Source organism: Anser anser (genome assembly GCF_964211835.1).
Source record: "Anser anser genome assembly, chromosome: 1".
Taxonomy (NCBI): Eukaryota; Metazoa; Chordata; class Aves; order Anseriformes; family Anatidae; genus Anser; species Anser anser.
In genome coordinates, this window is record NC_139720.1 from 14,387,916 (window position 1) to 14,411,306 (window position 23,391).

The 23,391-nt window shown below is 43.3% G+C and overlaps 2 protein-coding genes across 20 annotated transcripts in view; one reads left to right on the forward strand and one right to left on the reverse strand.

The window, feature by feature from the left end:
• Positions 1 to 4,186, forward strand: part of KMT2E (lysine methyltransferase 2E (inactive)) — a 67,948-nt gene extending 63,762 nt beyond the window's left edge. For 3 of the 7 annotated variants that reach the window (XM_083819832.1, XM_083819837.1, XM_083819833.1), the window contains 3 exons: positions 503 to 1,969; positions 3,260 to 3,362; positions 3,948 to 4,186. In XM_083819832.1, the coding sequence (XP_083675958.1) occupies positions 503 to 1,969; positions 3,260 to 3,362; positions 3,948 to 3,988 (1,611 nt within the window). In that variant the 3' untranslated portion in view covers positions 3,989 to 4,186. Of the gene's footprint in view, positions 1 to 502; positions 2,780 to 3,259; positions 3,363 to 3,947 lie in introns of those variants that run through there. The other 4 variants (XM_083819836.1, XM_083819838.1, XM_083819834.1 and 1 more) reach the window with 3 other exon arrangements.
• Positions 4,187 to 4,413: 227 nt separating this feature from the next.
• SRPK2 (SRSF protein kinase 2) overlaps positions 4,414 to 23,391 on the reverse strand; it is a 144,513-nt gene continuing 125,535 nt past the window's right edge. For 7 of the 13 annotated variants that reach the window (XM_083819841.1, XM_083819850.1, XM_083819843.1 and 4 more), the window contains 5 exons: positions 20,947 to 21,047; positions 20,748 to 20,855; positions 10,987 to 11,056; positions 9,653 to 9,745; positions 4,414 to 6,055 (listed from right to left, as the gene is read on the reverse strand). In XM_083819841.1, the coding sequence (XP_083675967.1) occupies positions 5,871 to 6,055; positions 9,653 to 9,745; positions 10,987 to 11,056; positions 20,748 to 20,855; positions 20,947 to 21,047 (557 nt within the window). In that variant the 3' untranslated portion in view covers positions 4,414 to 5,870. Of the gene's footprint in view, positions 6,056 to 9,652; positions 9,746 to 10,177; positions 10,271 to 10,986; positions 11,057 to 20,747; positions 20,856 to 20,946; positions 21,048 to 23,391 lie in introns of all 13 variants that reach the window. The other 6 variants (XM_083819846.1, XM_083819852.1, XM_083819851.1 and 3 more) reach the window with 2 other exon arrangements.

A 23,391-nucleotide genomic window follows, 5' to 3' on the forward strand; every position in this document is an offset into this window, starting at 1 on the left:
TCTCCCACGTGCCTAGTGACAGGATGAGGGGGAATGGGCTAAAGTTGCGACAGGGGAGTTTTAGGTTGGATGTTAGGAAGTACTTCTTTACCGAAAGGGTTATTAAGCATTGGAACGGGCTGCCCAGGGAGGTGGTGGAGTCACCATCCCTGGAGGTCTTTAAAAGACGTTTAGATGTAGAGCTTAGGGATATGGTTTAGTGGAGTACTTAGTGTTAGGTCGGAGGTTGGACTCGATGATCTTGAGGTCTCTTCCAACCTAGAGAAATCTGTGAATCTGTGAATCTGTGAACAATTCATGTGTACTTGCTAGAAACAGTGCCTGTGCTAAGTTTAAGCTTCCTATGGTCACTGTTTTTCATATACCAAATCTCTCCTGTGTCTTAATGCTTTTCATCCATCATTGGAGAAAGAGAGCACTGACCTGAGAAGATTTAGTTTTAATGCCTGCATCATTGAATGTTTGGAACGTCTCGCACTGACTGAATTTCTTTCTGTTCTAGCCCTCTTCACCAAGTCCTGTAGTTTCAACACAGTCACTTGGGAAAACGCCGGCAAAACCAGATTCGCACTGGGAAACTGCAGCAAATGCACCAGAGGCCGAGTGTGCGAATCACCCAAAACCTGAGCTGCAACAAAAACAGCTGACAAATAATGTCCAAGCACTTTCAAAAAATCATCCATCTCAGTCACATCTGCGCAGTTCTGCTGAGCAACTTCCACACTCACAGAAGTTGCCTTCTGCACCTTTGAAGCTTCATTGTCCCCCCTCACCTCACGTAGAAAATCCTCCCAAGTCATCTACGCCTCACGCGCCCGTGCAGCATGGTTACCTTTCACCAAAGCCTCACTCGCAGCAGCTGGGCTCTCCGTACAGACCTCATCACCCCCAGTCACCTCAAGTCGGAACGCCCCAGAGGGAAACGCACCGGAACTTTTATCCAGCAGCACCACCCCTTCAGCCTGGGAATCAGCAGCAGCCCAGCGGACCGCTGTTTACTCAGACAACTTCAGGACAATCTTCAGCTTCTTACAGCCAATTTAACCAACAAAATTTGAACAGCAATGCACCACCTCCCCCTCCCCCTCCGCCCCCCTCTTCTACTTACTATCAAAACCAGCAGCCCTCTGGAAACTTTCAGAGTTACAGTCAGCTGAAGGGCAGCATACCCCAACAGACTGTGTTTTCATCTGGACCAAACCAAGCACTTCCTGGCTCTGCGGGTCAGCAGACAGTGCCAGGACACCACGTCACCGCGGGGCATTTTTTGCCCTCTCAGAACCCCAGTATTCATCACCAGGCTTCGGCCTCTGCTGCCCCACCTCCTCCTCCGCCCCCGCCTGCCCCGGGACCTCACCTTGTACAGCAGCAAAGTACTCATCAGCAGCATTCTGTAGCACACGTGGTTGGTCCGGTTCACGCTGTGGCAGTAGCTCCTGGATCACACCTTCACTCTCAGGCTGCTGGCCATCATTTGCCACCGCCCCCTCCGCCGCCAGGTCCTATCCCCCACCACCAACCTCCTCATCCTCCCACGGGACACCAAGGTTTGCAAGCACAACACCAGCATGTTGTCAACTCCGCACCTCCGCCCCCTCCGCCCCCACCGTCCAACGTTATGGGCTCGGGGCACCACCCAGCATCAGCACAAGGGTTGCACCACCCGTCGCACCAAGGACCCCCCCATTTCCCTTCAAACGCCCATACGGGCGTCTCCTCCTACTCCTCACAAGCCCCCCATCACACGACGTTAGGACCTGGACCTCAACATCAGCCTGCTGGAACAGGACCTCATTGTCCACTCCCCGGTCAGGGTCCTCACATCCAACCTCAAGGACCAAACAGTATTGCAACGCCCACTGCTTCAGGGTTCTGCCCCCACCCCGGCTCAGTAACCCTTCCCCACGGAGTGCAAGGACCGCAGCAGGCGTCACCGGTGCCTGGACAGATTCCCATTCACAGAGCACAGGTGCCGCCGACTTTTCAAAACAATTACCATGGTTCAGGGTGGCATTAAAATGGAGCCCTTTAATTCTAAACATTTTTAAAATGTTCTGTAATATAAACTGTGTATATTTCATATGTACCTATTCAAGGTACTTTTTAAAGCTTGTACATGATACTTTGTATAAAAGCAAACACCAGTGCTCTTTCATTGTATCTTTCCATTTTTTGCTTTTTAAAATTCCTGAAAAATGTGCTGTTAAGCCAGTATTAGGTATTTCTTTTTATTTTGTAAGTGAACATTCCAGCTGTTTTTCTGGCAGTAGGTTTGATGCTGCATAATCTTTAAAATTTTATTGTTGCAGTTAAATTCATTTAGTGAATGTTTTCTATATTACTTTTATACATATGTAATTAAATAAGTACACAGGCTAAGTGATGGCACTAACAATTTTTTTTTTCATTTTCTTCTGTCAACAGTTCTTTGTGTGCATAGAGATAGAAGACAATGCAATACAAATTTTTATAGTTTTGGTGTGGACATGGCTTTTTGTTTCATCAGTTATTTGCAGAAAATGTAATTTAATGTATAGACCGTTTCTAATGTCTCTGACGAGTGCTGTAAATACTGTATTTCTTTTGCTTGTAAAATTGCTTAAAGCTTCTTTCATTTGATATAGTATTGTACATAATAAGTCTCTTTTGCAAAAAAAAAGTGTGATCTTTGTGAAAGTAGTACAGTATATGATCTTTAATTTTTTAATATACTGTCACATTGCAGCACTGGTTGGGCATTTTAATTCATGTTAATAAATCACAATTATGTCAGTTTTAACCACTTGTCCTCAAAGGGTGCTGTGTGTTAAAGGAAGGGGCCGTAGGCCTTCTGTCACTGTGGGGCTCTTTACCTCCATGCGGTTTCCAGGTGTGGGTTTATGGCACAGACTGCAGGAGGGGATTTATCTTCCCTGGCTGAGTCTACAACTGGGGAAAACTTACTTCAAGGAGAGCAGGGTATGGGCTCAGGTTATTTAATATTAATGTGCACTGTGTATGTACCATAGCAGTGCAGTTGTGCACTAAAGGCAGATGTTACTCTGTCTGTTCTTGGTTACAAACTACAGTAACACCTGCCCACTTCAGCACATCCCTGTTTTCTCCTGTTGGCTCTCCAAGACCTCCTGTTAGTGCAGTAATGTAGGAAGTGAGCCCCTTATACCATAGTTATGGTGTATGCCTGTCCTTAGAGCTCATTAGTGAACGCTCTTGAATTCTGCTCAGGTAACAGAACGAATGCTTGATGGCTCTCTTTCAGAACCCAGAGGAGAAAACCAGCGTGCAGCTTCCTCTGCTCTGGCCACTACAAAACCTGAAAGGGGACAGGAGTGGAAGCGGCAATTCCTGCTCACTGAAAAGTGGTAATTCCTTTTAGCACATAGAAAGTATTGGGGCTATGTAAAACTGTAATTTGCTCGTAAGTACTGGAAAAAATAGTACACAAAAAAAAATGCTTTCCTGGACAACTGTTGGCTATACAAAACACGTGCAAGGTCTGAGCGCCTCTATTTGTACTTAGCGTGAAGTAGAACCCAGTTAGGCCATCAACAACAGCAGGGAGAAAAACCAAAAACAACCCAATGCACCTTATGCTACTGCTCACATTTGAGACATCTGCATCACCCTCCACAGCTCAAAGCTGTTGACCTGACCCTCTGCCATTTATCTGCGATGATTTGTTACCTCTTAGCAGCCATGTGAAGTGTTGCCAAAGGGGGCAGCAGACCACGACTGGCATTAGTCAAGTTTTGCTGTCTCAGCACACATAAGGCTAGTCCTGTGCTTGCCTTGCAGTTAAACTGATGTTGCCAATGCTAGGATTGTCTATGTAGTCAGGAACAAACCGCTAATTAGTTGCAGCAAGGCGCAGGGTGAAACGAAGCATTTTTTACCTCTTATCTCTGGATTTCACTGTAGCATTATTTTTTTTTTTTTTTTCTTCTCAGCAGTGTCATCCTTGAGGCCTTTAAAAGCCGTTCCCATGTGAAGAGGGAAGTGGATGGTCAAAGGCCCTCAGGTCTGAGATCCAGCTGCTGGCAGGGCCTCAGCATGCACAGGAGTGTCTCCTGCCTAGTGCATTCGTGTGGCTCTCCCGTTTCTTTTTGGATGAGCGGCTACCCAGGCGCATCAGGGATGGGGGATAAATGGCTGCTTGTCTATAAAAAGTTAAACACCTCCTATGAAACGGCTCAGTTTTGTCTTGTTTCATCTAGCGCCCTCTCAGATACAGCACGTCATTCCTCGTTAGCCTTCAGTATGCTTTGGTTTGTACAGGTGATGCTATTTTGTAACTAACCCCATCATACAGAACGCAGTAATTACAGCCAGGCTAACCCCCACCCACCCCCACCACATGTAATTCTAGCAAAGAGTTGGATTTACAGCTAGCAAAGATTCCAATGACCAGCACACTGTCTGAAAAAACAAAACACTTTAATTAGACAACTGCAAGCACCTCAAACAACTGGTTATTGTTACAGCATGGGGCTATCTTCTCACAATCTAGTTATTGCAAAGGCATGTGAATAAATTTCATATGGACAAAGTCAAGAAAAAGTGGCACCATAGTTACATGAAAATCAGAAGTAAGCTTACATTCATCCCACTGACTTCTAAAAGAGGCCAAAACACACCTCTGTATTTTACATTCTAAAATCTGTATTGCCTATAAGCTTCAGTCTATGTAGCTTTTTTTCCTAGGAAACACGTAATTCTTGCGTGCAACTTACAAAGAATAATCGTATGTCTGGTTATGGGAAAAAAATAAAGCTAGTGCAATTTGTTTTAGAAACATGTAAAGCTATGAATGGAATGAGCATGATCTTGCTTCTTGCATTTTACCCACTGCACTGTAAATTATTTGCAGCTATCCTTCCTTAACTGATTCCAAGCACACACTTTTATTATAAAAGATCAGCAGTTCTACACAGAGAGTGGTTCTCATGCTCAACTTTTAATTTTTTTTTCTTAAGGTATAGTACAACTTACAGTGCTTATAAAAAGGCAACACCATATGGTACCATGTCTTCACTATCACATTGTAAGGGAAATTGCTATTTTCTTTTCTTAAAAGCACTTAAAATAGGCAAAAGTTCTAAAAGGGAGTGCTAAATGATAATGCATACTTTATTAGAAAGAAGTCTAGCCTTCCTTTAAAGTGCCATTTGGGGAATGAAATCCTGTAAACCAGAGCCACTTTGTTTAAAATCCAATGAACGGGAACTGCTACAGAATAGAAAGTTTACACAATTCCTTAAAGCAGTTTAAAGTCCACTACATGCAATTGGTTTGCTATAAAGCTCTCTAAAACTTAGTAGCTTTACTCTGAAATTGAGTCCCCAGTCCCATATTTAAATGGAAATAAACATTTACAGGGTGCATTTACATACACTATAATACAAGAATGACGTCCCTTTGCCGGAAGATAAAATTGTACAATTCCTTGCCGTAACTCAGTTCTGACTTGATAAATTTCTTACGCTTGTAAATTATATAATATGCATCAGCTAAAATATTTTTTTCATAAATAGTTACAAAACTTGCCAAAACACATGGGGGGAAGTTTCTTTTGTTCAAAAATCTGACATCTGAATGCCACACAACACAAGAAACAATGCTTAAAGACACGTTAAAGTGTTTTCTGAAGAAAGTGGGTGAGTAAACTACTAGCTGAAGACAAAAAGACTACCCTTCCCCAAGAACACAGTGCACAAAAAGCAAAATGTCAAACAGTACCTCAAGCAAAATAAAGGTCTGAGGATTGAAGCCAGCTCACGTGTGATCCTGCTAAAGAATTTGTGACAGTCACCATTTAGGTCCGATGCATTGGAAAGTGGTTGCTGGCTTACTTCTACAGCTGGGAGATTCTGCTAAGAATTCAGCCATGGATGCCTAAGGCATTCTCCAGCTGAAGCACGTTTCTCTGGGACCATTTCTAGCATGGGGATCAGGAAATCTGTAAACTGTGCAGCATCTTCGTGAGGCCAACCATACTTCTCCACAAGCACGTCAAAAAGACTCCAAGGTTTCAGCTTGGTAATGTGTCGGAGTTCTCCTGTAAACAGAAACATTGCCAGTATTAGAGAAATACCTCTTCAGCCCTGATAGTGACTAATCCCTGATTAGTTTTCCTCTAAAAAAGAAAAAAAAAAAAACAACAACTCATCAGGCTGAGAATCATCACTTAGGAAGGTCTGCACATTGCAAGCTTGCTTGAGGTCCTCAAACAAAGAAAATGAGCATGGCCAATGTCAAATCATTCCTAAAGCAAACTGTGTTACGCCTGGACTCCACTGTAAACAAAGTTTCTCCTGTTGTCTTAGAATCACAGTCACAGAATATCCTGAGGTAGAAGGGACCCACAGGGATCACCAAGTCCAACCCCTGGCACCACACAGGACCACCCAAAAATCAGACCGTGTGTCTGAGAGCGTTGTCCAAACGCTTCTTGAACTCTGGCAGCTCAGTGCCATTCCTTCTGCCCTGGGGAGCCTGTCCCAGTGCCCGACCACCCTCTGGGTGCAGAACCTTTCCCTAACCCCCAGCCTGACCCTCCCCTGCCCCAGCTCCATGCCGTTCCCTCGGGTCCTGTCGCTGTCCCCAGAGAGCAGAGCTCAGCGCCTGCCCCTCCGCTCCCCTCGTGAGGGAGCTGCAGGCCGCCATGAGGCCTTCATCCTGTGCCCCTTACACGAAGGCACTCGCTCTCATGCTCACGCTGTCCACAAGAACACCGCAGGCCTTCACTCATTCATCTGCCAACAACCCTAAATCTTACAAAAACCGCTCCAACCTTAAGGCACAGCTCTCAGTAACAGGTCATTCTGCCTCACTATGCACCATTTGCTGACAATGCCACAACCGTTTGCAAACCAAGCCCAGCACAAAGGGTTTGCCCTCACGGGTTCTGCTCCATCTCCCAGGTGAGTGCAGCCAGGCTTGGGCTGACTTCTTCCTGGGGAGGAAGCGCCTGCTGCTGCTGCTGCTGCCCACTGCCAGCAGTGGCAGAACGGCAGGACTGGAGCCCCTCCGATACTGCACACGGCCAACTGCCAGTTGGCAGCAGCTCTGCAGCCACCACCGTAAGGACCCCAACAGAGTAACCCTGCAAACAGCCAGCCACTGGCAAGGGAAAGGAGAGACCCGCTGCTAACAGCGAGCCGAGGTGTGCTGCCCATGGCTCGCCCACTTCCCTCCTTCCCTTCCATCTCTCCGGGTAGGAGGGCACTGAGATAAAGGGGAGCGAGAGCAGAGGCTGCCTGTCTTCGGCCAGTCTGTGCTTGTACATTTCCAGCACAAGTGCAGCCCATGAGTACTGCTGAGTCAAGCAACAACAAAAAAAATAAGGCAAAAAGGCTCCAGTTTAGGTCTATACAGACCCACAGTACTAATGTACAAAGCAGAAGACATCTTGGAGAAGTTTGTTCACTTCCAGGCTTACTCTCAGCCCTTTAAAATCCCCATACAACCCTCCAATTGAAGGGCTGAAAAAATGTTTGACTATTTACAAAAACGGGTAGTATATTTTCTAAGTGTATAAACTCCAGTATTGTGCAACAAGCAATCTCTCTGCCAAAAAGCAACAGAAAGTAGTGTCTTGTTATTGACTGCAAGCAAAACAAAAGGCTAAGAAAAACAGGCTGGGTCTGTAACTTCTCTGGATTGCAGCAGCCATTGCCAGGCTTGCCATAATCACTTATCAGCATGGGGTGGGGAGGGGAGTGTTGCATCAGCCTTCACCTTTGTATTTAAATTAGGTAGCCTGGGGCATTATATTCTCCATGAAAAACCCAAACATTTCGCAAGGCCTGGAAATCCAAAGTCATCATCCATTTTCTGAATAAAATGCATTTGTAGCAGAATCGATTGCACGTCTTTTCACCCAAACGCTTGCATTTTCTTCTTTCCACCCTCAGGTGGTATGAAGTGCACACAACTGCAAACTGAGGATCCTGGGGTTCGGTGGCCGTCACTGTGGAACCTGAGTTCACACTGTTTGCACACTTCTTACTTATTTTGTAAAGTGGAGCTCAAATTGGAAATATCCAAGCTAAGACCAGCATGCCCTGAGCAGCACAACATGCTGTAGTTTGTTCCTCAGCAGAAAAACACTATTTTAGCACTAAAGGCTGGAGGTTCTCCACAAGAAATTCTGTGAAGACCGTAAAAATGTAAAAAAAGAAGATGGGATACAGTAAAAATTATCTGTGTGGTCCAAGAGTTATATTAATGCTTCAGTTCTGCACTGGGGATGCCAGAGGGTAAATTCCTGCCCCAACCCTCTACTGGTTTATACACTTAGGGACCTGTTGTCCTTGAGTCTGTTCATCTCAGCTAACATGAGCTTGGTTTTGAGCCTGCTGACACTGCAAGCTCCACAGGCTCCCACCTGCGAGTGAGGAAGTAGCTGTGTTGAACCCATCGCTGCAAGTTTCACTGGCTGTCCCCTCACTCTGCTATGGCGTGCTGGCGAACAGCAGCTCTGTTTTCAGCCCTTCACTGCCTTTGCTACTTTGCCAATCACACTCCCCCCGCACGAAGCCTTCTCTCCTCCAAACTGAAGTCCCAGGCTTTTCGGTCCCCCCCCCCGTAAGGCAGCCACTCACGGCTCCTGCCCTCCTGCACCTTGTCCAGCCCGGTGACCTCCTCGGGAAGGACACGAGGCCAGGCGGAGGTCCCTACGCGCTCGCAGCGCAGCGCCAGAGCCTCGGCCCCGCCGCGCCCCCAGGTGCCCGCTGCGGCTGGTCGGCGCTGGCCCTGCCGACAAGCCGCCCGCCGGGCACGTGGAGTCGCGGGCGCGAGGGAAGCCGTGGCACTGCCCTGTGGGAAAGCCGCTCGCCAGCCGCAGTCCTCGGCCCCGGTACGGAGCGGGACGCTCCCGACGTGCCCCGTCACCCGAGGCTGCACAGTGCTGTCTCGTAAGCAGGGAGACGAGAGAGGCTTGAAGCATCCCCGGGGTGCCCCCCGTGTTAAATCCCGTCTTAAAGACCAGCCTGAGCGAAGACCAAGTACAAAAAGGTCAGAAAGGTCAGCGTCGAGATTCGTTCGCTTGTAGCAACTGGCCGTGCTACACGAGGGGCCGATTTTAGGGGGGTTCTGTTGCTGCGCGAGGCCACGCAGGGCTGGGTGTGACCCACGGCACCACAGCAGCCAGCAGCGTTTGGAGCGAGACAGCACGGCGCACGGGAGAGCGGCTTTCTCCAGCGCTCTGGCACAAAGCCATCCTTCCTCCTCAGGAAGGTTCAGAGCCCGAGGACTCCTGCGTGTCTGCTGCCCGGGCATTCCTTTTCCACCCTGTTTACTGCTTACCAGGTCTGCCAGACCACTGTGTACACGGACAGCTCATTTTCCACCAAGTTACAAGCTCCGCATTCCTTGATTGCTTACATTTACACGAACATTTGACAACAGATTCACACAGACATTTGTTAACGTTCACACTTTGCTGAGTACATCCCAAAACGAATTCTAAATGAAATACTGAAATGAATACTGCAAATTTTTGCTTTCCTCAGAAAGCCAAGTTTACACCGAAATTCTTCTTTAATAAGAGCTCTCCATTTAAATGGATATATTTCTTCAGTACCCATAAACGAACATACTCTCCTTTTGGATAGTATTATGCTTTAAATTAGTGGTGCATAAATACCGTTACCTTTTTTGGTGAAAAACTCCTTGGAATATTTCCCCAACATAGCGTATTTTCGAGGGATTTTTCCCAGCAGTTCAATGATCAATGCTATGTGGTCTGCATTGGAGAACATTGCCAGCAAAACAGAAACATACAACAGTTTAATCAGTACATTGCATGCACACACTAACACTGGCCCGGTACAGACAGAAATAGATTGATCCTGGTGAAAAAGACACATGCACCGTGGCTAATTTGGAAAGATGCTTTCAGCAAAACTTCCTTCTCAAAACAACCTCTGGGTATCAGCCGCTACAAACAAGCTTGGCTACGTACTTTAAAACGTACCAAATAGTTATTTTTCAGGAAGTTTAGGTTAAAAAATAAATAAAATTAGTTTGTCACAGATTCCTGTGCACTTTGTTTTTCAAAAATAAATTTTTGTTGCGTGATTTCAGAAAATGCTCCTCAGCGGGACATGCTACAACCAGCAACAGCAATTCCACTTCTGTCTGCATCACGGCACCTTTCAAAAAGAAGAGGTACTACCTCTGCGATTGAAGAATTCCCGAGAATATTTTCCAGATAGAGCAAAGTGCCTTGGGATATTGCCTAGCAGCTCTATGATGTGTGCTATGTGGTCTATGAGGGAGAGAAAAAAAGGATACGGGAGTGGAAGGGGCAGGGAAAGGATGGGATAAAAAAGAAGAGGAAAGAAACTGGAATTAGTAAAAAATCTGAAATAGTTTCAAATCAACAATGTTTGCAGCAAGTCCATGCAGAGGTTTCCAGGATCAGCAGAGCTCTGGCATCATTAGTAGCACTTAGGAACAATGAATGATGCCCACATTACCACTGCAAAGGGCATTTACAAGCAAACAAGCATGAAAATGGACAGGTATACAGATGGAAGCAGGAGTTAATTCTCTTTAAAAAAAATAAATAAATTAGTAATTGCCTAATTCAAATAAAAATACACAACGTAAACATTATTCCAGTGTCAATCTTATGAAGAGAAAATACTACGAAATTCAAAATTGAGGTTTCTTTTCTAAACTAAAACGTTGTTATTCTCAATCAGGTTTCCACACATATGCAATCTTACAAGAAGGGCAGTTTAATTCCTTCAGGCAGTTGTTAAGTAGATGAGTATCTGCAGAAGGGAGTTTTTGCCCACCCACTGCTAGTGATGGAACTTAAAACTAAAAAGAAAAAAAGTGCATTTATGTTCTGAAAACAATGTGTATGAACAGTTCACTCAAAAAAAAACAAAAATTAAGCCCACTGTAAGCTCACTAGAAATTTGAGAAGAATGTGAAAATACACAGAAACTCATGGAATAACTCAAAGGTTCATACCTTCATCCCTGGAATAGTCTTCACCAGAATGTGGTTCAAACAAGTAATCTCCAGTTGCTAGCTCAAACGCCTATAACACAACAGACATACTGATGGGTATTTCAGAGAGAAGGCTTTTCATCTTAAAATGTCAGCAAAACATCACAATTATGTTGGAGCCACGAGGGAGCCAGCACTCCAAGCCAAAGGCCTCCGGTGGCACCTGAGGCTACTCACCTGGAAGCCAACAGGCCCACACAACCTCGGGCCTGAACCCCGGGCGTTTCTGCCTCCACGGCCGGCGGGGTCTGAGGAGATGGGAAGGGGTGTGTGGGAGCACGGCCCTGAAAACCAGCAGTGCTGAAACCCCTCGCCAGCTGACCACCGGGTTCTTTGTGTCGCATCCAAAGCCACAGCACCGACCCCTGGGGCAGGAGGCACGGCTAACAGCGTGGCGCAGGGATGTAAGGGGGGCACCGGCGTGAGCTGAGGTTACACATTTAATAGACTAATGCCTTAAACCGAGTTAAATGTGTGTGTTGGTGAAGCTGAGAGATTTCTGAATATGTAGTAAAGAGCTACACTCGTACCTGAAGGCTAATTATCGGTCAGAGATCAAACATTGGGGACTGAAGTAAAGTCTGAATCAGAAGTAAAATCCCTTTATAACTGTAATTAATCACCTGAAATTATCAAACAGGGTAAACTTCCTTGATGACTAAATCTGGAAGTTTTTCAAAAGGTCTTTTTGTTGAACCCAAAGTCAAAGTAATACTGCAGTCATGGGGTAAAACACTGAGACTCCCATTGATGAAGGAAATCAGATCAGGCAGAAGGATGATGATTGATCCCTTCAGGTTATTGCAACGCTTCCACAGGATGCTAACCCTACACTGGGTCAAGACAAAACCTATGGGCAGTTTCTCCTTACAGCTGTAATTTGTACTGAAAGCCTCAAGCACTGAAATAATTATGGGAGCCCATACCCAGGTAGGAGCACGGACTCATCCAGCCTGACTTGCTAACCAATTCTCTTCATGCTCTGGATCACCCATTACCCAAGCAGCCACAGGAACCTAATTTTTTCCAGGTGGTATAAGAATCAAACTGCTTTCCATCTCCAAGAGCAGGGAAAAGCATCTGAGCCACAAAATCATTCCAAAAACCAGGCAGAGCTTGCTGGCACAGGGAAGGAATTTCACTGTCAGAACATTTACTATAAAATATTGCAAATATTACAATATTTATAGAATATAAACACACACTTTTCCATTCCAATTTGTACCGTGGAGCTGTTCAATCACCTGCAACTTTAACCTGTTTATGGGCACTTGACTTCTTCAAGCTGGGAACTGCAGAGTGGTCCAAGCGGGCTATCGCCAGACCAACTCGCTCCAGTCACACAGCAGCTGACACAGCCAGAACGCCCTTTGCTGGCATCTTTGTTGATCCTACAAACGGGCATTTCTGAAGTCACCAAGCACTCATACACAGTTGTTTACCTTTCTTCTTCTTCTGCTCTGAGTTTGAGACTTTTTACAGCTTAAAAAAATCTGAGGGACTTCATAAATTATTACCAGGTATTTAAACTGAAGAAAATGTTAGGGTAGCCAGAAGCTACCCATGGAGAACGCAACCCAGAGAGTGTTGTTGTTCTCTTGAGAGGAGACTGAGAAGCCACAAGAGTCCCCTCCTTATCTAATGGGAATATATTCATTGAAAAAGCTGGGTCAGCTGTCTTCGGAGAGCACTTGCCGAAGGGGCTGATTCCTGACATTAAGGAACTCATCTCTATTTAACACAGATTCCTGAAGAACAAAGGAAATGGAGTTGAATTTAGCCACAAAGGTAAACTGCAGAAGAACAGAGCTTCTGCCCCTCCCAAAAATGAAGTATTAATAGCTCAAAACATCTGTGTGGAGTTAAAAAGATTAAATTGGAAAAACTCTAACAGCAGCTCACAGAGAAGCACAGGAAGCAAGCACACCAGAGCGGGGCACAGGATTTTCGATCAGACTGTATTTAATAGGAGCTGCACTCCCCCACAGATTTAGGGTATTTACGCCACCCTTTTGCTGAAGAGAAACTAAAGCTTTTCAAAATTATGACGCTGCTTCCCTTTTTCCCCTTTTGTATAGCCTAGACTCCTGGAACCGCAGCATCTCAGACATTTCAGCCCGTGACTCCCCCTAGGCCTCTGCACCAGCCCCACAAAACCTCCTGACTCAGATGCACACAGGACAGCCCAGAGACAGCCTTGCCCTTTGGGTGCTGCAATAAATATCCTGAATGCTCTCAGCATTAGTGCAGGAAAACACCTCATGGATTCATCTGTAGAAACCTGGCAATGGGATCCCAGATACCTGCACGGTACTGGCTACCTACCGCGGGACAAATGGCTTTAACCAGCTTCATTTAACAAACGATAAATCCCTGACCTACGCTTTTACTATAAAGTAACAAACAGGGAGGTGATGACTGCCCTCTCCTCAGCACTCACACCCGCATCTGGAGGCCTGTGACCGGTCTGGGGCCGCCAGTACAAGAGAGACCCTGGTAAACTGGGCAAAGACCATGGAGGAGCCCTAGGAGGGCATGGAGCAGAGCCCAGGAGGCAGGAGGAGAGGCTGGGGGCGATGGGGTTGTGCAGGCCAGAGGAGGAATGGAGAAGGGCGGATTTAGTTGCTGTACCCCACTGCCTAAAAGGCAGGAACAGAGAACACCGAGATTCACCGTTCTCAGGAGGGAACCATGAAAGGACAACAGGGAATGGACACAACATGGGAAATTCAAACCAGGTACGAGGAAAAAATCCTTCAGAGAGACAGGCTGAGCACCAGGACAGGCTTCTCAGAAAGGCCGTGTTAATGCCATGTTGAGAGGTATGTGTAACGCTCAGCTGGGTGAGGCTCTGAGCAGCCTGATCCAGCCTTGACGTCAACCCTGGTACAAGCAGGATGTAGACAAGACTACAGGACCTCTACAGATGCCTTCCAGCCAAAATATGTCTGTTATTTCTACAGCGCTGCACATACAGGTTAGTCATATTTATGCAATTTCTTTCCCTTTGAAAATATTCTCTTTTTTTTTAAACTACTTTTTTTTGAACGAAACTCTGAATTATCGTCTTATTTTTCTTAATGTTGACATTTACCTCCACAGGAATCAGCGTTCCAATTATTATATGGAGATAACAAACGAGATACAGCACGCTTAACATATGGCACAGAAGCCCAAGGCAATCATCCATCCTTACTGACTGTATTGGCAATCACTACTTATCACTTCTCTAAGGCTATCACAGAAAAACAGTCTAGACTGTTTTTCACCATCTACAGATGGAGAACATTGCAGATAAATGGTCACCCTGCTGCTTTTGCAGGCTCTGGAGAGGCTACAATTCCTTCCCTGCCATGTGGCTGTGCATGAACCTACCACAATACGGAACCGTTGGCACTGCTACCACATATTATGGATCCATGTCTAATCACACAATTGGAAATAGCTACATTTTCACTGTATGACAGCTGTGTACTCAATCTGGTGATTGAAAATGGCTGCATGCCTAGGGAAAGATGTCTGGGAGAGGACGGGAAGAATAATTCACTTGGCCTTCATCAGGCTCCCTGAATTCCTCTTACGAAGCCCCAGCTGAAAAAGGACAACAAGCTAGAGGCCAGAATTATTATTTTGACAGACGAGATCCAGCTCTTGGCCAGAGTTTCTCCACCCCAGCTGAAATGAAGAGCTGTGAATGAGAAAATTGTAACTGCTTTAAAAATAGACTTGGTTTTAAGCACACTGTTCCACAGGTAAGTGGGAGCATGAAAAGAAGAGCAAAAAGCTTTCTGAGAGAAGCACACCAGATAACAGGTTCTTCTCCCATGAACATCTTACTCTAATGATCCAGGCAATGGAAGGAATATAAAAGGGATTTTGCACGGTTGCTGCTTGGAAAGAAAGGTCAGACATACATGGGATGCTTGAAAAGGAAACAGCTTTATATTATTTGCTACACTCCGAGCTCAGAATCATGCAAATGCTGAGCATTGCCTTGAAAAGTCAATTTCTTTGGAAAATCATTTACTTCTGAATGTTTCAGGTTGTCCACCCACCACCTTCAAAGCAAAAGGGTGCACAGTGATTAATAACAGCATTTTGTACTGTATCTGCCTACTGAAAAATATGTGCAACTTGAAGTTTTTCTTCTCTCCCAACCAGATTTTTGATTTTCCATTTTTCCTCAAAACGCTGCTTCTCTGCAGACCGAGGCTGGCCATCACGCCTTCGGTGGTGTGCCACTCGCACGCACCAGCATGATGATACTCATGATCCTATGGGGACACGGCTGTTTTCTCCCACTGATAACACAAAGAGTAGTTAAGGAGAGTCACCTCCCTGCTCCTTGTTAGAGGACATTATGCAAAGAATTAAATTGGGGGCTGAACAACAAGCACTTAGGTTAAATGTGTGTAGAAGTTACTACACTCTGCTTATTCTTAATAAAAAAGAAAACAAACATCACTGTAAGCTTGCTTGCCTGGTTCCATAAGCTGTAATAGCATTCCCCCTTACTATGAAAGCTGTTTGCTTGCCTCCTTTTTCCTCTCACCCAATATCATCAATACACAGGTGATATTTCCTTAATCATTCCTATTCTCTTCGGGTAGAAAAAGCACCAAGTACAATTTCTCCTTCTCGGACTTCCTGACGGTCTACAGCTATGATGTATTAGCGAGTTCTCATTACAAAAAGAAGATATTTCAGGAATCACAGCTCACCACAAAAGCCACCTCAGATACGTGCTAAAAAATATTGTCTTGTTAATGTCCTAGCTTGTGATAGAGTCATCTCCTCCCCGCAGCTAAAACAAGACTGTACCTAATGAACAACACGATCAGCTGATGAGACTCATCGTTTCAGGTGCTTTTCCTGTCTCCAATCCAAAGAGCATGAAGGAAAAGCGGTGGAATCATGGTGCTTGCAGACATTTCCAGGAGCAGCACAAAGGGATGCCCTCGACCAGTGCTAACTCCCTTATCTCGCCAGCATTTCCTGGCAGCAGCAGTGGGGCACTGTGTTCCGTGGGTTTGGAGATTTAGGAGATGTTAAATTATTCAGTGCCTGCTCAGTTTGTGCTCTGCAGAAAGAGACTCTCTCAGTACTGCAAATGAGGAAATTCAGCCTGATAAAGTCAAGTGATCAAGGGTGGTTTCAGTCCTGTCAAAGGCACTGCTGGATCCAGATCTGCTTCTTTTTTGGGTGAAAATGAAAAAAAAAAACTAGAAATGTACCTCCCTGTTGACATAATTAAAGTAGGGTTTAGTACAGCAAGGGAACATAGTATTTTCTAGACTACACTAACTGTGAAGAGAGATTTCCAGTGTCAGCTTTGCATGAGAGCAGTTGATAATCCCACTTAAACTGGCCACATTGTTGAAAGAAAAAAAAAAAAGGCACTGTGCAAGTTCCTTAGCAAAATATGTAACTGTGCAGCAAGTGATTGCAACAATTACTCATGCTAAGGTCCCTAAAAGTCTGGAAAAAAATGAAGTTACACTTTGTTGTATTCTTTGCTCATCAGAGAACAAGCAAACTCCTCTGTCATAGTCTTGAAAACCCCACTGGCATTTAATTTCTTTCATCAGCTTCACAGCACATCATGCATGCATAAGCCTCCAAAGATGCTTCATCCTGTTTTCTCCTTGCTATCTTCCCCCGCCCCCTTTAAGACCCTAAAATTCAGATTACCTGAGCAGAGGACTGGTACTGGCCTGAGAATACCCCCTTTCATCCTTCAAATCTGATTCAAAGAGGTACTTATCCTGTTTGGGGCACAAGAACTGAGCCATGCTGAATCATCTAAAATTAGAAGATTCAGCCCACAGGCTCCTGGCTTACAATGCTACTTATTCACTGACTTAACACCATAAGAAAAGGAGCTGTAAGGTTTTTAGCACCGAGTTACTTCTCCCTCTTTTACCCGGCTTCAGTTACATTGTAAGCTATTTGGGTAGAGTCCTTACATGACTCTGTTTGTGTAGACTTCCAGCACAATTAATCCTGATCAGAATCTCTGACTACTTCGTACTGAGTATAATCTAAATACAACGTGACTGTTCTCTCCTAGGAAGCTGCATCAAACACACAGGGCTGGTGGCTAGATGCAGCCAACCCGCACTGGCACAGCCCACCTAATGCGAGCACTCTGCGCAGACACAACACAGCATGTCCTAAAAGCCAGGTTCATAAGGGGAGTGCTCTGCAAGTTGCTGTGCACACATGGACACAGACGCTTTGCCTGCATAATGCACCATCGTTTGCTTTGTAAAAAACATCGCCACCATCTCCACTGTCAATACTAAAGGTCAATTAAAACTGCTGATGAATGGCGTTGTGAAAAAAGCGTTTGCTACTGTTGTGATACACCACAACCTCTATGCCTGACAGCAACGCTTAATGCCACAAACACAAACCAATGCAAGAGCCAGCAGCTCTGCTACTTGCCAATGCTATTCCCACTGAGCAAGATTATTTCATTAGCAAGCAACAGGCAATGAAAAAGGCCTTAGGCTCAAATGGAGAGTGATAAAGCACAAGACCAAGATGCCAGGTGAAGCCTGACCCTATGCACTCCAGTAGTCCTCCACGAAACCTACAAACCAAGAGACACAAAAAGATCGAGGTGCTTTATGAACGTATACAGATGTCAGCTACTGACATAGAAACTCTAAGGACCCTAAATTAATTCAAAGAAAGGCCCGTTTTTATTTTTTTAAATGAATGTGCACCATCTTTCAGTAGATAAATTGAGACAAGAAAGCTTAGCCGAACTCAAAATCATTATCAGAAGGAAAGACAGAACCTGTAATTATGTCACAGCTCCCAGAGCAAAGCCAAACTCACCTTTCCAGAACAGGTGCTCAATACTAGTCACAAACATCTCTAACAGCGAAATGATCAGGTGAATTACTTACCCTGAACACAACCTCAGATTTACAGTCACTTATTAAGATATAGACAACCCATTTTATTTATTTATTTATTTTTCAGGCAGTGAATGAGAAATACCATATGCTGGTAGCACAGGGGTGAGCTGGTAGGACACCCTGTGTGCCTGGTGGTATCACACTGGGCAAGGTAAGGAGGCATGGAATATCGTGCAGAAAAAAGTAATGGCAATGCTGCTGGACCACTCATTTTGCACAGCAAAGCTTCCAAAATGTCCTTAATGACATTGGACCTGTCATATAAGCAAAGCAACATTTCAAAGAGGTGGAGAATCACCTTCCTCTCCATTGAATTTGAAGTCTTAGACAGCATGGCTAACAGAATACCTAAGCCACATTTTCAGCCAGTCAGATCAAAATAAATACCACCTTCAGCTCCAGCAGACAGTCCCTTTGACAATACAGCTAAAAGTAAACACTCCAGAATTAAATAAGGCAACAAGAGCAAAGTAACCAAGGAGGACATTTTGTGAAGCACACTTAGGTACAACAGAGAATCCAGACTTGAGGAAGCAAGTGGGACTCTCATGGGATTAAAATGCTCCAGAACTTCACTGTTCTTAGATACTACAGCAACTGGAGATAATCAAATCATGATTTCCAAAAATGGCCTAAATAAGTTAATTGGGAGTTTGCAGTTCTGCATCAGTCATGTTTCTGCATGTTTTAATATTTCAGCACATTAAAAGTCCTGCAGAAAGACAGTTAAGGTGTTCGGTTAGTACCTACCTCCGAGCTGTATTCCCTCTGATTCAGGACGAGCACTTACACTGCTCTGACCCACTTCCTAACCACTCCGGAATGAAAGCAGATCCCAAGGAGTTTTGAAACTATGAATTTCTGGGGTGAGCTTAAGGCACTGATCTCTATCTTCTACATGACTGCACTTGTACAGTGAAGATAACTGAATTCAACTATCGTATGTCAGTGCTGTAAGACTGTAAAGTTTCTGCAGTACTTTTAAGAGCAAAAATACAAAATCTGTGGCAGAAGATGGAAGAGAATTCTAGTGTTCCTGCCTCAAATGCTTTACTATCTTTAAAGCTTACATATGAAAAAAGCAGAATTATATTTTTCTTATGAAAATAATGAAATTCCATACCTAACTGTGAATCTGAACTAAGATACCCCAAGTGGCAGAGATTCTTTAGGTTTTGTTTTTGTGAGTTTAAGAAAGGACTTGCACGAAGAAAGCAATACAGCCTATATAACATGAAAAAGAATTCGAGTGTAAGGGCCAGGATGACTGTCACAGAGTGAAACAGCCCAATATTTGCTTGTATGTTCATCTCCTCTTGTACAATACAGTTTTTCAAAACTCATCCAGTCACGACAACTATTTAAAAATCACATAAAAGTTCTTACAACATGTGATAAGAACTCATACATCCTGTCAGTAGCTAGTGCCCTTCCAAAGATATCTTTTCTATTTAAAAGGAACAAGAAAGTCATTTACAACTCACACCAAGTATCAATTAGCAGGATGCAGGTTGAATCAGTACAACCTTAAAGGAAGAATACAGAGTATTCAACACCATAAAAAGGTATTGGGTTGAATTAAGGTTAACAGAGTATCAGGTAAAAGGAATGATAAGTCCCTATAGTAATATTATAGATAGCTACGAGAAGACAAAGAGAAGACTCATTAAAGAGTTCACAGAATTCAGGATCAAAACTGTGGAAAATTCTCTATGTTTCATTTTCAATGTAATAGAAAAATTCTACATTTTGCCTCAAAATTGAAGAGTAAATTTAGAAATGGATGTTCTTTTCTGTGTACTAAAGCAAAAGCTAGTATTAAACTCCAGAGAAAACATACTTGCAAATTTACTTATGGGTTAGTTACTTCCAACACATGGCTTGCTGAGCTTATAATATCTGTAGGATTTTATGTTCCTTTCAATCCTCCTCCTCTCCCTCTCAGTTCTGCAATTCTTCTCATCACCCACGCCTGCAAACTGCGTCTAGTATTTAAGTGTTCTCCTCCTCCTCACACACTTACTCTTTTCAGACATGTATTTGTAAAATATAAAGATTTGAATAAGTTTTCACTTTTAAAATAGACAAAGGTACTTCTAAATGTATTTCCAAAACTATCTTTAATGAGAAAATGCATGTAGCTTGTCCTCAAAGCAAGATTGCAAACAGAATCAATGTTTCAAAAAGTTATTTTCATTTTTCCTACTCTATAAAAATATATCATTTCAGTTTTACTGTGTGTTAAAACTAATTCTACAGAACATTACCACATATTTTACTAATAAATTAAATTCCATCTCTTCAAGTTTAGAATCTAAAGCTGTGATTTGCAAACCAAATCTGATGAATGTTTTCACTGAAGGTGGCAAGAATTTAAAGTATTTCAGTATTTTGCTACTTTATGTAATAAAAAGGAATGGAAACACAGCAAAGAGTTGCACAGATTCTAAGACAGGAAGGAAACATGCAGTCGTACGATTTCAATTAGATTTTGACATTTAAAATATACCTATATTTTCCTTCGAACTTGCATATTTTAGACTGCAGGTTTAAAATGCATCAAATGAAAATTAGAAACTTCCTCCAAAGTATTTCCTGTTGATTAAGGGTGCTTAAAATATTGAAATAAAAGAGAACAATCATCAGTAGCTGAGATCATTACGTATCTGAGAGTACATAATTTATAGTATTATATTTGTGTCAAAATGTCAGAACCATCCTTATCAGGATCCCTCAGTAAATAAACGACAGTTTTTTTAGGAGGTTTTAGAATACGTATTGTATTGTTCTTACCATACATGCAGTACTCCAGATATCAGCAGGTGTACTGTAACCTGCTCCTATTAAAACTTCTATGGATCTATATTGTCTTGTCTGGATGTCCTCTGTGAAGTGTTTATGCTAAAACAGAAAGAACCACGTTAACAGGAAAAATGAGAAATAAAAAGGACTGTTCTAAGTAGGAAGGCTGTATAGCTGACCTGATACTTACCACCCAGCAGGCATTCCCCAGGTCAGCAATTTTAACTCTAATTTTATCTGCATTTCTTGGGTCCAGTGGATTCACCAGTAAGTCAGCAGCACGAGTTTTTGCTAACACAAGCAAAATGCAAAACAGTTAGTATTTAGAACATACTTTTCATTCTCCATAAGCAATTTTGCCTTGATCCAGTTTTGTAATACCTTGAAGACATCACAATCATTTGCGGAATGTTATGAGAAATTAAAGCAACGTAAACAGTATTTCTTACCTTGATTTCTAAATATCCTTACACATTTCAAGTGCAAATTGTTTGCGTTATTAACAAATTGCCATATGACCATTATTAAAATACCTGAAGGAGCTCCTAAGCAAAAATAGTGCATGTGTTTCCATAACAGAAATGTTAAATCTCAAACTCCAAGAACTCCACAGGAAAGATACATTCTTAGAACAGTTTGGTTAAGAAAATAAATCCAGCACTTCCATTCTTGACTAAGGCATATACTGTCTGCCTACTTTTGTTTGTTTTATTTTGCCCCATTGGGAAAAAGAGTTACTAAAACCTGTATAATTTCAGAGCCTAGCGTACAGTTATCCATTTCACAGATCATTCAGCACTGAATCAAAGTTCTCTGAAGGATCTGTTTGCATTGAACATGATTCAAAGTGAAATGGCAGAACTGTAATCAATTAATCCTGCAATCTTTATAGGCTCCTGGGACACTGGAGACCCTAACACACGTTAGGGTCCTGACAGTGCAGGACTGCTGCTTTTTTGTTTTGACAGACCACCACCCACTAGCTCCTAAATTGCTTGGGAAAGAAAGCAGGTTGATTTGAATGGGGAAGAAAAAAACAGGTATCACAAATGTGACAGCAGCAGAGGAATCATCTCAGCTGCTTCATCAAAAGCTACAAAAACTAAACAAGAAACTGGTGGTAAGATATGAAGATAACTGAAAGGGTGGTAAGATACTAGATAAGAAAGGGATCTGGGGATCCAGTATAATGATCAGTTAAACTGGCATAGGAATTGGAAAAAGAAAATACACTGTAAGTGGGACAAGGAGAAAAAAGAGAGGAAGTCTAACAGGGTGAGTTAGGTGTGACTGAAATCAGATGAAGATCTTGAGCTACTGGGACAAAAAATCTGAATGGGCAATCAGGGATGATAATAATGTCTGGATGGAAAAGAAGATGGCAGGACTAAATGGTAGAAGGGGCAGTGATGTCAAGAAAACAGTCCTCTAAAATAGCTGGAATGGAGTCCAAGACTCTGGTGCAAAAAAAAGCACCAACATAGGGCATAAGAGTAATATACACTGAGAGAATATTAAGGCTGCATTCCAGCACTTAAAAGTCAGGAATTAGTAATCTTAACTTGAAGTCTTCCCTTAAGAGCATGCTGCATAGCAGTATGTTTTTTTTAAACACAATCACATGCATTATTCAACAACTAACAAGACCTTTCTCAGCTCAGTAGCCCTGGAGAAAAAGAAGATATCGCTGAGTAAATCCTTCCCATACATCTTACTGAAAGTGAAGTGTTGCAGTAAGTAAAGCAGGAGAATAAAGGGAAAAAAATGCCTCATTAGTAAGATATCTGAGTATGACATTAGGAAAGAGCATTCTTCAACCTCCCTTAACAGAGAAACTTGGAAAAGGTAACAGCCAAGTACCTACACCTTCATGTTTTTCTCCTGAACTCAGTGAGTTTGTGTCCCGTGTTTTGTGAGTGATGAATGAGACCTTGCATTCTGATTTTGATAAATGCTGATCATTCATAGCTGACTGAAGTCAAAAGGAGCGTACTTCTTAGCAAGTACTCTCAAAAAGCATCCTATGGAGCTCAACCTGAGTGCAAACTTCGTGAGCATTTCTAATTTTCACTTCTGTGTGTCCTAGTTCCGTAAGGCTGAGAAATATCACCTCCTCTTCTCACAGTCACACCACGACAATATACTTAGTAAACATTCAAGCACTGGAACAAGGAGGGAAGTCATGAGGAAACTGATAAATTTGTCCTAAGAGCATTTGGTCACACAGTGTAAACTTAAAAAAAAAGATGAAAAAAGATAGAAACTTGAAAAAAATAGTTGCTCAGCCACTGAACGCAAATCTGTCTGCGCTGAATGAAGCAAGTATCCTGAAAAAATTAAGATGAGACCACGCTACTTAAGAATGTATAGCAATAACTACATGGAGAGGAGCAAATAGTCTGTGTCCATACAAGAAAAGGGTACTAAAGACATAGTGAAAAAGCAGCACTTTTTAGAAAGCCTGAATGGCCTGCAAAGTGTCATACCTTTCTTCTTCCTTACCTACGTTAATCATTTTTATTACTGTTTAAAGCCATGACTGGTGCTGTTAAGATTAATGACACCAAGCTTTTCCTCCTTCTGAGGAAGAAGTGAGCTATGGCTGTATTTACTGATTTCTACTTCCCTTGCTCAC